We start from the raw sequence: 14,459 nt of genomic DNA, 5'->3' as shown, positions 1-14,459 counted from the left end.
TAATCTTCAACAAACAAACAAACACAGTTCTCACAAAAATTTCTTTGCTTGAAAACATTTAATGGCTCCCCATTTCTCACCAGACTAAATGTACATGCCACAACCTATCATTCAAGGCTTCTTCATGCCACCTGTCCCAGGAAGTTTTTCTGATCCAACCTCGGATGCCTTATCACTGTTCCCAGCTCTGAATCCCCTTAATGCACTACATGTTTTTCTCTAAGTGAGACAAAGGTATTCCTGAACCCGCGTTGTCTCTCTGTTCTCCTGAGATGTCCTTAATCGCAGTTTCTGCGGCGATTCGTCTCCTCTACTCCGCAGTACCAAGCTCAGTGCCCGACCACAAAGAAAGGCACAACGAACATTTGCCCATTTACCTGCTGGCAAACCTCAAGAGCAGGAATTTTGGTCTTTTATATCCCGAGTGTCTAGCACAGTGCCTGGCACACAGTAGGTGCTCAAAGAACACTACTGAACGAATAAGAGTACAAAGAGCCCAGGCTCCGCGTGGGGGCACTGCAGAGCTCCAGGGATGTAGATACAGGAAGGGCTGGTGGCGCAGGGCACAGGGTGGAGCTGGCCCTGGGCTCCTTCGGGGGGCGCGTTCCACCGCCTGCCCACTTGCAGCGCAGGCCAGACACCGCGGACACTGCTTAAACTTTTTGTTCCAAAAAAAAGTATGTGTATATGTACGTACGCGTAAATGTATATGTTTATACACACACACTACCTACATAATACATAAAAATAGCCACACCATATCCAGGTATGCGTATATATATAAAATAGGCAAATATGTACATATAAATAAATTAATATATGTACAGCCTTAACTCGGAACGGCGGGAGTGGCGGGGAGGACGACGGGAACGCCCCTTCGCCCCTCCAGGATCGCAGGACCGGAGCGGCGCGGCCCCTGCGTGGCTTGAGCCTTCCGGCTTGCCGTCCGCCGCTGCCGCCGCCATTGGTCGGACTCCAGGCAGCTGATCCTGGCGGCGGGGCCAGGGAGCTTCGAGGATGGCGGCGTCCGCGGCGCTGATTCTGCGGGAGAGCCCCAGGTAGCCCCGGCTGAGCACGGGGGCAGCGCGGACAGGGCAAGCGTAAGGATGCTGCTGCTGTCTGTCGCCGAGGCGCGGGTGGGGGGCCGGGGAGGAGGGGCAGGTGCGGGGCCGCGGGTGTCCGGAGGGGCGGGCGCGGGGCTGGCGGAGTCGCAGTGCGGGCCTCGCGGGATTGCGCGAGTCTGCGGGTGCCTCCAGCTGCATGGTAGTTCACCTGCGTGGACTTACAGTGGGCCTGGGCAGCTGAGGTCAGTACGACAGTGTGTGGTCAGTGTCACCGTTCCCCGAGGCTGTATCGCAGGTACCCAAGGCAGCCTGGAGTAACACTGAAATCACGTGGAAAGGTATTCCGTTTCCGTTTTCAGTTGTCTTTCAGACCTGATTATTAGAAAGTCTCCCATTGGTCCCGGATGGTTTTTAATACTTAACACGCGTTAATATACCTTTTCGATCAAGATAGACTAGGCCTCAGGCCAGGAGTTTTGGCTTGTAACAGTATCTAGCCAGAATTGAGTAACATTGCTTTTGTTTTCATTTGATTTCTTTTGAGTTCATTTGTTTATTTAGTTCATTTCTATTTATGGTAGGTAAGTAAGGTCGGCTGTCTATGGTGGTGAGGTAGTTATGTTTTAAAATAAAATTATTTAAGTAAAAGTGACTCCATTTAATGAAAAATAATAGTGCAGGTGGTGTGTGGATGCAGAAAAGTGCGGAAGTATACAGGCAAATAATTGAGGCTGGAGAATAACTTTGTGTCTAGATTGGACAGGAGTCTTTTTGAAGAAGAGAGTTGTCATTTTGAAGTTTTTCCTTTTTTGATTACTTGAGTTCTGACAGTCAGTTCCTTTTCTCACACCAATGTCCTGGGTAACACATCACATCAGTAAACCATATTCAGTGTGGTGCAGTAGAATTGTTCTTATCACATAATTTAAGTTGATTATTACAATTGAAACAGGGTTTTAAAACAGCTGTGTACTTAGTGACCCCAAATGATATTGTATGTAGTTTTTTTTTTTTTATTCCATTACCTGCCATGCAGCAGTCTTTTCTTTCTAATTTTGGTGTAATTGCCAATTCCCTTCTCCCACTCTTCTCAAAGTTCTGTTTTGAGTTAAGTGGATACATAAACTTTCACTCCTAAATTAATACCATTCCCCACAGAGTGCAAGCTTCTCCTAGTCGTTTGCCTTGCCCAGAAGAAAGAGAAAATTTGCCAGATAGACCTTTTCAACAGATATACTTTTGGAGGTATCTTTTGGAAACATCCTGCCTTTGCTGGCCATCATCTGTTTTTCTTTATTTTACTCAGACTTACCTTGTAGCAAGCAGAGTTGTCGAAATGAAAACTTACAGACAGCTGTACTTACGGTAACTACAGTACCACTTGGGGAAAACTCATTTTAAAACTTTGTTTTATGAATTTATTTAGCATGAAAAAAGCAGTGTCGCTGATAAATGAAATAGATATAGGAAGATTTCCACGATTGCTCACCCGAATTCTTCAAAAACTTCACCTGAAGGTTTGTATGTTTGCACTTCTATAGATTATAATATATTCTTGTGATTCCACTGCAACTCTAGGTTTCTACTTGAAGTACCTTTTGCTAGGTATTGTTCTCCAGCAGGTCCTCAGGAACACCGGGTCTCTAGAAAATTTGATAATATCCCACGGTCAAAAGTTTGGGAACTTCTGTCTTCATTCAAATTAATTTTTTTAAATCATGGAACTTTTCAGAGTATATTTTATGGTAGTGTTAATAGTTAATATTTAAGCATGAATGTTGTGTGCAAAATTTTCCAAATGTGTTTGACCAGGGAACTGTTTTATCATGGTATTTATTTTGGAACCAAGGCTCTGTGGAACACGCTTTGGGACAATTCTGATATCATGATTTCATTCTTTGTCTTAAAAATAACTCTGTAGTTTTGCTATCAACCAATATGTAATTTTTCATTTAATCTTTCTCTTCCACTTTTATTTTAAGGGTGTGGTTATCTTGGATATATTGTTGCTTAGTAATTCATTACTTGGTTAACTTGCTAACATTACTTAGTTAACTTCTTTACCAGGTTAATAAAATTTAATTCCATTCAACATGTGTTTAAGGAGTGCCCATTAACTGCTCTGCCTGGTGCAAAGTATCACCATTAAATGAGAACCCAGACTCTTACCTCTTCTTTTTCCTGGCCAGAGACCAGTCCCAAAGCCCTGCCCTTTCTCCCTCTGAAGTATCTCTCAAATCCAAGTTCTCTTTGTAATCTGAGTTCAGAGCCTTATTATTTCTCCCTTGGACTCCAACAGTTACCTTCAAACTGGTACCGCTGTCTGTAGTCTTCTACCTTCTTATCACTTCTTCATGGTGCTGTTCCATTTATCTTTCCAAATATTTTTTTCCAAAAAAAAAAAAAAAAGTTGATCATATCTTTACAGTGTTCAAAGCCATCAATGACTTTCCATTGCTCATGGGAAAAAGTTCATATTCCTTAACATTGTATTATAATAACGTTACAATATAGGTACAGTCTGTGTTTTCCCCACTTTGCAAGTGTTTCAGCTACCCTGGATGCTCTTTTACTGGAACGTACTTTGAACTTTTTTGACTTGGTGTCTGTGTAATATACTCTTTACCTTACCTGAAATATCTTCCCTTCTTTAGTGAATAAACTATTCATCTTTCAAGGATTTGACAGTCCTACTCTCAGCAGCTCATCCTCTCTTTGCTTCTAAAACACTTGGTTCATCCTCACCTCACTTTAGTACTACATCATAAGTATTTGTTTCATGATTACAGGGTCTTTCTCTGACCTTGAATACTTTAAGTATCATGTCTTACTCATCTTTATATTTCCCACACTTGATACATTGATAGTTATGCAGTTGGCACTCAATAGCTATACTTGGAGTTCATTCTTTTCCTTGCCATGGGAAACACAAAATGAATATAGGTTCTCTGAATTCCTGCCTATAAGGAATTTGTGATGTAGAAGGAGAAACAGGAGGAACAACCACAGTAACAATAGCAGCTACATTCTGTGGTGTTTGCTATTCACAGTTCCATTACTCCCTCTGTGACGGGTGCTGTTCTAATGGCTTTGTGGTATTAACTCATCTGATGCTCACAGCACCCTTAGGAAGTAAGAACTGTTGTCATCCTTATTTTATCCATGAAGAAAGTGACATAGAGACCAGTGAAGTAATTTGCCCAAGGTCACACAGCTAGCTAGTAAGGCAGTCTGGCTCCAGAATCCATCCCTCTGACCCATGACAGTAAAGCTCAGGAAAGAGTGTGAAACGGTATATAAATCAGTCCCAAAGTGAATGATGCAGGCAGTTGATACAGAGTTTCTTTGATTGTCTGAGTTGGTGGCTGCCTTCTTTTTTATTTTATTTATTTTATTGTATTTTTCGGTTGAAGTATAGTTGATTTACAGTGTTGTGGGTGGCTGCCTTGTTAAACACACACAAAGTGGTACGGGACACAGAACACTTATATACATCTTTTGTTCTTCGTACTGAGGGAGGATGGAACATCTGCAGGAAACTCGTGACCCTCTGGAGTTTGTCTTTGACCCTCTGGAGTTGAGAAAACATTAGGATCTATCTTAGAGTAACTGAATGGCCAAAGCATTCCACGGAGGTGTTTGAATGCCGTGCCTTCAGAGGTGGGGCGTGGAGGTGAGAAGGTGTGGTTGTTGAGAGCTGAAGCAGCTGAGGACAGAAGCATCTGTATTTGATTACTTGCCTGCAGAAAGTCAGGAGAGAAAGTCAGGAAAGGGGCAACCCATCCCCACTCCCCCAACCCTCCCGGACAGTTTTAGGGAATGTTCTTCCAGAGGGACTCCAGTTGTGATAAGGGCTCTTACCAAAGAGTTGGCAGCGACATCTCAGATCTGCCAGCTTTCTTTTATGTACTCTTGGTCTGTCAGGTTGGCCTTTGCCTTGGGACAAGCAGAGTCCTGAGAGCGGTGAAACCGCATGCAGGTAAGTTGGCGAAGAGGTTTAGGGATTTGGTTGCTATTCTTAATGTTATCAGCTTGACACTTTGATTTTACCAAGTTTGATCTTGGTAAAATTGGATTGTGGGCAGAGGGTATCTGTTTCTGTCCAGACTGGTTCCTTGAAATCTCTAGTAGAAATAAACATGGGGAAAATAAGCTTAGGTATAGAATATGGGCACGCCTAAGTATGGGTCTGAGCATCTATTCCTGAGCAATCGTGGCATATAGGAATACTTGGGAATTTTGGGTTGTTTGTTACCAATGTGTGAAGGGTGCTGGTGGCCTTTAATGCCCAGGAACTTTGGTTTTTTTAACTTTTTATATTATATTGGAGTATAGTTGATTAACAGCATTGTGTTAGTTTCATATGTACAGCAGAGTGATTCAGTTATACGTATATACGGATCTATTGTTTTTCAAATTCTTTTCCCATTTAGGTTGTTACATAATATTGAGCAGAGTTCCCTGTGCTGTACAGTAGGCCCTTGTTCATTACCCATTTTAAGTATAGGAGTGTGTACGTGTCAATCCCAATCTCCCTAACTATCCCTTCCCCCCTGGTAACCATAAGTTCATTTTCTAAGTCTGTGAGTCTGTTTATGTTTTGTAAATAAGTTCATTTATATCTTTTTTTAGATTCTGCATATAAGCGATATCATGTGATATTTGTCTTTTTCTGTCTGACTTACTTTACTCAGTTTTACAATCTCTAGATCCATCCATGTTGCTGCAGATGGCATTATTTCATTCTTTTTAATGGCTGAGTAATATTCCATTGTATATGTGTACCTTTAAATGTCTTGCAGTGAGTAGGACAGTCCTGTACGAAGAATTGTCTCATCCTGCATGCTAATAGAGTCTGCCTTGGGAAACACTGAAGGAGATCAGAGTAACTTCCTTATCTGTGAACTTAAAAACAAACATTTGTGGCCTCTACATTTTTAAAATAGCTGTCACAACTCATGCAATTGAAAAAAAAAAACCCTCATATACCTTGCTCCAGAGACTCTTAGGCCCTCCCACAAAGCCCATTGATGTTACCATGTTATATGTCTAGTTCCGCAAGATGAGGTGTCTGGATTTCTGGCCATGGCCGACTAGCAACAGCAAACTGGGGGGTGAAGGCGCTCCTGTGATGGGGCATGTAGGCAGTTTCAAGAATCAACTGCTGGGTATAGATTGAAGTGGAAGAATTATGAAAATCAGACACAAGAAATACAAAAGCAAAGAAATCTGAGGGTTTTTTCTGAAGTGAATAACCATCAGTGTATCTTAGCAGTTCTTTAGGAAACTAACTGCAGCACGGAACTTGGATGCTCGTAATTATGATCTGACTTATTGCAAGAATCTAGTGTAATCCAATATACTTCCTTTACAGAAGTCTAGAATGGGTGCCGTACATTTCAGAAAGATTGCTTTTAAAAGTTTAAAATAAAAGTTCTTTTATTTGATAGATTGACTTGCGGGTACCACCATATTTCCTCATTATGACAGATAGAGAAGTCTCATTATATTAATATAAAGGACAGTCACAGATGTAAACCCCAGCATACAGAAATGCCTGAGGATTTTGTTGTTGTTGTTGTTACAGTGTATGGAGGGTGTTGCTGGCATTTAATGCCCTGAGACTTTAAATGTCCTAACGATGTGCAGCACGGTCCTGTTCAAAGAAGAATTGGCCTCACCTATGTGGACAAAAAAAGAAAAGAGTAGCTTATCTCTGAAAATGCATTTATTTTGTACTTAATATAAGCTGGAGGGCTTCTTACAACTTAGTTTATTAGGTTAAAATGATATATACATACATTTTAAATTATGGCATATGCAGACTACTAGGACCAAGTGTTCTTCCATTGTGGTGTTGGTGTGTGTGTATGCCTGTGTATGTGAGTCAGAGCTTGGATTCTGGACCACAGGCCTCTCTTGTCTCTAAAGCCGTGCTCGGAGTTTTTAAAACCTAATTGCCTTCATAATTATTTAGATAGTATACTGTCTTCATAGAATAGAAGATCCGTATAACTTTCTGAGGAATGTGACCTGATTTCAACTATATGTGGAATTAAGATGAGTTCACGCATTGTGCATGTTAAGAAAATAAATTCTTCAAAAAAAGAAAAAGTTGGAAGAATGGATTTTTGATTTGTTATTTTTTTGTGCCCTTAAAGTTCAAAATAGAGTGCATAAGTGAAGTGTTTCAGTTACATTTTAAATTTCACAAATAGTTTATGAGGAAGTTTTTGTTTTAAGACATTTAAACAACATGGACGAACTGAAATGCCCCCCTTGGCTAACTCTTGCCCCTTCCTCCATCTTGATTCTCTCCTGTGTGAGTTATCTATTGCTGAATTGCAAATCTCCCCCAAATTTAGCCGATTAAACCAACAATAAGCATTTATCATCTCTCACCCTTCCTGTAAGCAGGAATTTGGCTTGGCTGGGTGGTCCTGGCTTGGGGTTCTCATGAAACTGCTCTCAGGTGTTGGTTGGGGCATCTGGTACCTGAAGCTTTGACTGGGGTAGAGGATTTCCGTCTAACATGGCTACATGGTGGCACCAGTTAGTTCCTTGTCACATGGGCCTTTGCTCCTGACACGGAAGTTGTCTTCTTCCAGAATGAGTGGTCCAAGAGAGGGAGGTGCTGTCCTTTTCATGACCTAGGCTTGGATATCACATACCTTCCCTTTTACTATGTTCTTCTGGTTAGAAGTAAGTCAGTAAGTCTGGCTCATATTCAGGGGAGACAAAATTAGGCTCCATCTTTTGAACAGAGGAGTGTTAAAAGAATTTGCAGATATGATAAAACCACCACACCTCCCTAGAAGGAGTCTTTGTTGTCGCTTTGGTTTTCATCTTTCCAGGTCTTTTTTTCAAGTATTAATAAATACAGATGTGCAAACATGTGCACACATCTATAAATAGAAATTTTTGGTTTTTATATAAATGCGTTCATAAGTGGCATTATACTGTTTACCTTTTTCACTTATCACTTGTATCAAAGATCTTTCCATGTCAAGTCATACAGCAGTTATTCTTTTTAAATACTGTTTTTCCTTTCTGCCTGTGTATATATGTCTATGGCATATGCTTTTTAAATATATAGAAAAAATTAACATCCATTTTCCATTTAAAATTTAAGTTTTGGGCTTCCCTGGTGGCACAGTGATTGAGGGTCCGCCTGCCAATGCAGGGGACACAGGTTCGTGCCCCGGTCCGGGAAGATCCCACATGCCACGGAGCGGCTGGGCCTGTGAGCCATGGCCGCTGAGCCTGCGTGTCCAGAGCCTGTGCTCCGCAACGGGAGAGGCCACAACAGTGAGAGGCCTGCGTACCACAAAAAAACCCAAAAAATTTGTTTCTTGGACACTTGCTCTCTAATTTTATAAACGTGGGCCTTAAATTTCTCCCACTGAGAGGGTAAAAACGAATATATCTCCTTTACTTTCTCTTCAACACCCAAGTATGTGTGGGTTACTTTTGGTACCTAGGAAGAAGTTAACCTGCTTCTGTCTGGAAGCAAATAGAGTGACTTACATTTAATATTGATCTACCCAGGGTCGTTGCTGGAGCAAGATATTGACTATGGATTTGGAACTTTGTTTCATGGCTGTATTTTATTCTCCATTTGTTGTTCTGCTCACATATTTTAAGCGCCACCTTATTTTAAGGGTGCACGTTTCATGTACCAGTGGATGGGGGGCGATACATGTTCCCTTGTCCCCCTTCACTCCAAAGCACTTTATTAATATGATGTCCTTGAAGATCTTGAGAATGTCCCTTTTCTTGCTCTTTTTAAAAATGTCTCGGGACTTCCCTGGCGGTCCAGTGGTTAAGAATCTGCCTTCCAATGCAGGGGAAGTGGGTTCGATCCCTGGTCGGGGAGCTAAGATCCCACATGCCTCGTGGCCAAAAAACCAAAACATAAAGCAGAAGCAGTATTGTAACAAATTCAATAAAGACTTTAAAAATGGTCCACATCAAAAAAAAAAAAATCTTAAAAAAAAAGTCTCATTTTCTTGTACATATTGAGGACACTGAAGTTTATTTTTCTACGTGCTCAATCACTATTTTTATTTTGTCAAAATATCTCATTTGGTGTATATTTAAAGGAATCAGATTGACAAACTTGGAAGTTAAATTGTACATATCCATTGAATTTAATGCAACATGTGGTTCATTGATTGTACATGAGTAATACTGTTATTCTCTTCCTCATATTGATAAAGTCTGGTACTGTAGGTCATTATTTGAAGAAGGTGTATGGTAATCACAGAAATTCTGGAACTTTAAAATCAAAACATTGCTCTTGAGGTAAGTGATTGGCATTTTGGCCAAATAGGGTTCATGCTTTTCTCAGTCATAAAACAGGTAGTAGATACTGGGAGTTCTGGTGACTAGCCTCCCCAAACCAAAAATATGCCAGCTTAGAGTTCTAATGCTGCTTCACTTAAGCAATTGTAAAGTTGTACCTCATCCTAAGCTGTTAAGGCATGGACTTCTGAAACTTCTCCATGTAGCTGTTGGGGAGAGGCAGCAGCAGGGAAAGTTGTTTTTGGTATGTGTGGATAAAGTATTTTTATTTGAAAGCAGTTCTAATAGTGTATATTTTTCATACTTGAAAAACCAGTCTTTAGATCAAGGAGATTATTTTGGAAATGAAAGAAAGGAGAGTAGCTGGAACTTATACTCAGATGGCTAACTTCTTTCTTTCATATATTGCTTATAAAAGTAATGTGTATAATGTGTAAGTTTTAGAAAATATTAAAATTATCAAAAAGACTTAATTTCTTGCTTTATATATGCTCTTATAATAATCCATACTTTTGCAAAACTCATTAAAAAGGGAAGTTATTGGAACAATTATTTGTTTTTAATTTGTCTTTCTAACTAGACGATAGTACTCCTGAGGACATAAACTATCTATGTAGCACATAATAAGTACTCAGTAAATATATATATATATATGTGTGTGTGTGTATATATATATATATTTATATATATATATTTTTATATTTATGTGTATATATATATATATATTTTTTTTGTACTTCTGCAGTATCAGTTGTGATTTCTCCTCTTTCATTTCTTATTTTATTTGGGTCTTCTCTCTTTTCTTCTTAGTGAGCCTGGCCAGAGGTTTGTCAATTTTGTTTACCCTTTCAAAGAATCAGCTCTTGGTTTTATTGATTTTTTTTCTATTGTTTTTTTTCATCTCTATTTTATTTATTTCCTCTCTGACCTTTATTAGCTCCTTCTTCTGAATTTAGGTTTTGTTTTACTTTTTCTAATTCTTTTAGGTGGTGGGTTAGATTGTTTGAGATTTTTTTTGTTTCTTAAAGCCTGTATCACTGTAAATTTCCCTTTAAGAATTGCTTTTGCTGCATCCCATAACCCATTGACTTTTAATAAAATAATCCTAAGGGTTAAACTAGTTGCCACCTCTCTATCTGATGGGAATCCTGGTGCTAGGTAATGGAGGATGTAGATAAAGGTTCCCAAGGTTAACGGTTTTTATCTGTTTAATGCTTCCAGGGTAGGCTCCCTCTTATTAAATGCCTACAGGGGCTTAGGGCTAGGTAAGGTCATATACTGGCAGAGGTTTTGGGGTGAGTTGGGGGGAGGAAAGAGCTACCAAAGGAAAGGAGCCCCAGGTATTTTCTGCCTTAAAATGCTGTTCTCTTAGATGGAGATTTTGCTCTGGGCTCTTAGAAGAGTTGCTGGGGCCCATTATAATTGGACAGTATTATTACAGAGAAGGTGTCCCCCCCCCCCCAATGTTTTTTAAATTTTCTTTCTCAATTTTTATTTTATACTGGAATATAGTTGATTATAATGTTGTGAGTAAAGATGGAGATTACTATTAATTATTGTTAACATTTTGGGGTTTTACCTTGTAGTATTGTTTTTTCTAAATATCCATTTTTAAAAAAAATTTTTTTATACAGCAGGTTCTTTTTAGTTATCCATTTTATACATATTAGTGTATATGTTAAATGTCCATCGTTTATGTTATTTACCATTATTTTCCACCTCCTATACATCATAGAATTGAAAATACTGGGTTTTTTTAATGAAATTTATTTGGCAAGAGCCAGGTAATGAACTGTACTATGATTTTAAGATATTGAAATTTAGAGACACATCAGTTTCTTTCTAGGATGGATTTACTTTCTTTCTTTCAAGTTCTCATTGTCATATGAATAAATGAATCTTCTGTTGAGTATCTGAGTTTTGAATACCTGAGTGTATGCTAATAGATTGCTTTCTGTGTTGTAGGCTGAGAATAGTTTCAGTGAAGAAGAGGAAGAAAAACTTCAAGCTGCATTTTCTCTGGAGAGACAAGATCTTCACCTAGTTCTTGAAACAATATCTTTTATTTTAGAACAGGTATTTTTATTGCCCCAAATTTCCTAACCATGGTTTGTTTACTACATGTTTGCATTGCTGTGATATCTATAACATTTTATCTTATTTTTCTCAAGTATACAGATGGAAGCTGTGAATATGTTTTATCAAAAAATTTTGATGTAGTAAAAAAATTTTGAATGTGTGATTTTTTTTCCATGGTATTGCGTTCCACTAAAACAGTCTTAGTGTTGAGCAGCATGAGTAAAGTATTTGACAGTATGAATCAAGACTTCGTTGACTTGAGACAGTTAAAAAAGATTCAAATTTATTGTTACTTGGTATAATAATTTGGAAAAATGAACACATTTTATTTAAGAAATTTAATAAATGATTTTGGAGGATCTATTTGACTAGGTTGATAAAACATTTAGAAAAGAAATATTTGTCAAAGGACCTTTTGTCATACTATTTCTTCCTACTGAGCTGTTCTTCTGCATCCCTTCTTTACATCTAAATTCAGTTCATTGTTCAAGTTCATTGTTCTGTTAAAATCACATCTCCTCCCACTGCAGCCTTGACCCCTTATATTTGCAGTCCTCCCCTTATTTGGATTCCTTTTATGCTTGGCTCATCATGGTAGAGCACATTGTTAGTCTTTTCATTATTTCATGTATGTCAGTTGTGTCTCCTTCACTAGGTTTTGAATTTGTATGGGGCCAGGATCACATTTTCTGTGCATCTTATGTAAATGTAGCACATTGCTGGGCTAAAAATAATTTTTTTTACCATCTTTATTGGAGTATAATTGCTTTACAATGTTGGGTTAGTTTCTGCTGTATAACAAAGTGAATCAACTATACGTATACATACATCCCCATATCCCCTCCCTCTTGTGTTTCCCTCCCACCCTCCCTATCCCACCCCTCTAGGTGGTCACAAAGCACTGAGCTGATCTCCCTGTGCTATGCAGCTGCTTCCCACTAGCTATTTTACACTTGGTAGTGTATATATGTCAATGTTACTCTCTCACTTCGTCCCAGCTTACCCTTCCCCCTCCCCGTGTCCTTAAGTCCATTCTCTATGTCTGCATCTTTATTCCTGTCCTGCCCCTAGGTTCATTAGAACCTTTTTTTTTAGATTCCATATATATGGGTTAGCATACAGTATTTGTTTTTCTCTTTTTGACTTACTTCACTCTGTATGACAGACTCTAGGTCCATCCACCTCACTACAAATGACTCAATTTTGTTTCTTTTTATGGCTGAGTAATATTCTGTTGTATATATGTGCCACATCTTCTTTATCCATTCATTGGTCAATGGACACTTAGGTTGCTTCCATGTCCTGGCTGTTGTAAATAGTGCTGCAATGAACATTGTGGTACATGACTCTTTTTGAATTATGGTTTTCTTAGGGTATATGCCCAGTAGTGGGATTGCTGGGTCATATGGTTCTATTTTTAGTTTTTTAGGGAACTGCCATACTGTTCTCCGTAGTGTCTATAAAAATAGATTCTTAATAAATTCCTGTTGTTTGATTAAGTAGAATACTTGTGAAGTAAAAGTTTATTTCACAATAAACAATACTGTAGCTTTCTGGGCATTCTAGTGAATAGATACCGTTAGGAGGACAAGCTGCTAGGCACCTACTACATGCAGCCTTATACAGGTTACAGATCATAAAGTTGATTATGGTTCTTATCCTTGGTGAACCTTCAGTAGAAGAAAAGGATAACTGAATAGGGCAGAGCAGCCTGGGGTTTATGAGGAAGTTTTTTCAGAATAATGTAAAAAACAACAGGTATCACCGTAAAAAAGTTTTCAGTTTTTTATCATATATTACCTAGGAAGTTGGTAGATGAACGTGGTTTTGAGAAAGTGTTTCTTGGAAAAATTTTGATAGTTGGGAAACAAAACCACTGTGTACTTATTTGAAATAATGAAATGAAATAAGGAAATGAACTTTTAATTAGGATACCATTTACATAGCCAAAGCAAAGAAGTTTTTCTCTTAAGTGGATTTAGTATTACTTAAACCACAGGCAAAAATGAAGCAGTTTAGCTTGAATAATTTAGGCCATTTAATTCTGAATCTTCCAGCCCTTGGTTGAGTATATTATTATTTGTAAAATAAAAAAATTTCTGCAGCAGAAATATGAAATTTTTAAAATTTAAATCATTTAAAATAATGTTGTATTTGATTACAGTTCAAGGTCTCTGTATGAACAGTAGGGATATATATAATTTTTTTTTCCTCTTTAATAGGCAGTATATTACAACGTGAAGCCAGCAGCTTTGCAGCAGCAGTTAGAGAACATTCATCTCAGACAAGACAAAGCAGAAGCATTTGTCAGTGCTTGGTCTTCTATGGGTCAAGAAACAATTGAAAAATTCAGGCAGAGGATTCTTGCACCCCACAAGGTATAGTATATACTACTCAAAAGATATTTTTCAATGTGTATGTATGGCATAAATTATTATATCTGAAAAGTTCCGCTCTCCTCTTTCTATTTTCTGGAAATATTTGTGATTGGTGTTATTTTGCATTTTCACCAGCATTATATTAGCGTTCCAGTAGTTCCAAATCCTTGTCAGCTCTTGGTATTGTCAGTTGTCTGTATTAAAGCTATTCTTTTAGGTTTTGTAATGATATCTTGTGTTTTGAATTTATATTTCCCTAATAACAGATTATGATGATTATCTTTTTATGTAGTTACTTGCCATCCATATGTCTCCTTTTGTGAAGTGTCTGTTCAGATCTTTTGTCTAACTGTATTTCCACACTGTGACAGATAATTATAGTAATATAAATATAAAGGACAATTACAAGTGTAAATCCCAGCATACAGAAATGCATGGGTTTTGTTTTTGTTCTTGTGTTTTTGGTAGTTACAATTTGTAGAAGGTGTTTGTTTTCTTTCTGTTGAGTTTTGTGAATCTTTTGAGTCCTTTGTCAGATATATGATTTGCAGATATTTTCTCTTAGTCTGTAGCTTTCCTTTTTAGTTTCTAACAGTGTCTTTTGCAAAGTAAAACCTTTAAAATCTGATCAAGT

General features: G+C 38.3%; 1 protein-coding gene across 10 annotated transcripts in view; it reads left to right on the top strand.

The window, feature by feature from the left end:
* The first annotated feature begins 897 nt into the window (after positions 1–897).
* The window catches only part of COMMD10 (COMM domain containing 10), a 172,200-nt gene continuing 158,638 nt past the window's right edge, over positions 898–14,459 (top strand). Inside the window, exons 1-4 of one of the 10 annotated variants that reach the window (XM_027099637.1) lie at positions 898–1,058; positions 2,491–2,581; positions 11,334–11,444; positions 13,670–13,825. In XM_027099637.1, coding sequence (XP_026955438.1) covers positions 1,018–1,058; positions 2,491–2,581; positions 11,334–11,444; positions 13,670–13,825 — 399 coding nt within the window. In that variant the 5' untranslated portion in view covers positions 898–1,017. Of the gene's footprint in view, positions 1,101–1,152; positions 1,403–2,490; positions 2,582–11,333; positions 11,445–13,669; positions 13,826–14,459 lie in introns of those variants that run through there. The other 9 variants (XM_027099644.1, XM_027099666.1, XM_027099673.1 and 6 more) reach the window with 9 other exon arrangements.

The sequence above is a fragment of the Aethalodelphis obliquidens genome, unplaced genomic scaffold (assembly GCF_003676395.1).
Source record: "Aethalodelphis obliquidens isolate GAN/ISIS:26980383/991018 unplaced genomic scaffold, ASM367639v1 scaffold4, whole genome shotgun sequence".
NCBI lineage: Eukaryota > Metazoa > Chordata > Mammalia > Artiodactyla > Delphinidae > Aethalodelphis > Aethalodelphis obliquidens.
The sequence above is the reverse complement of the archived record's forward strand: the minus strand, read 5'-3'. Positions and strand labels throughout refer to the sequence as shown.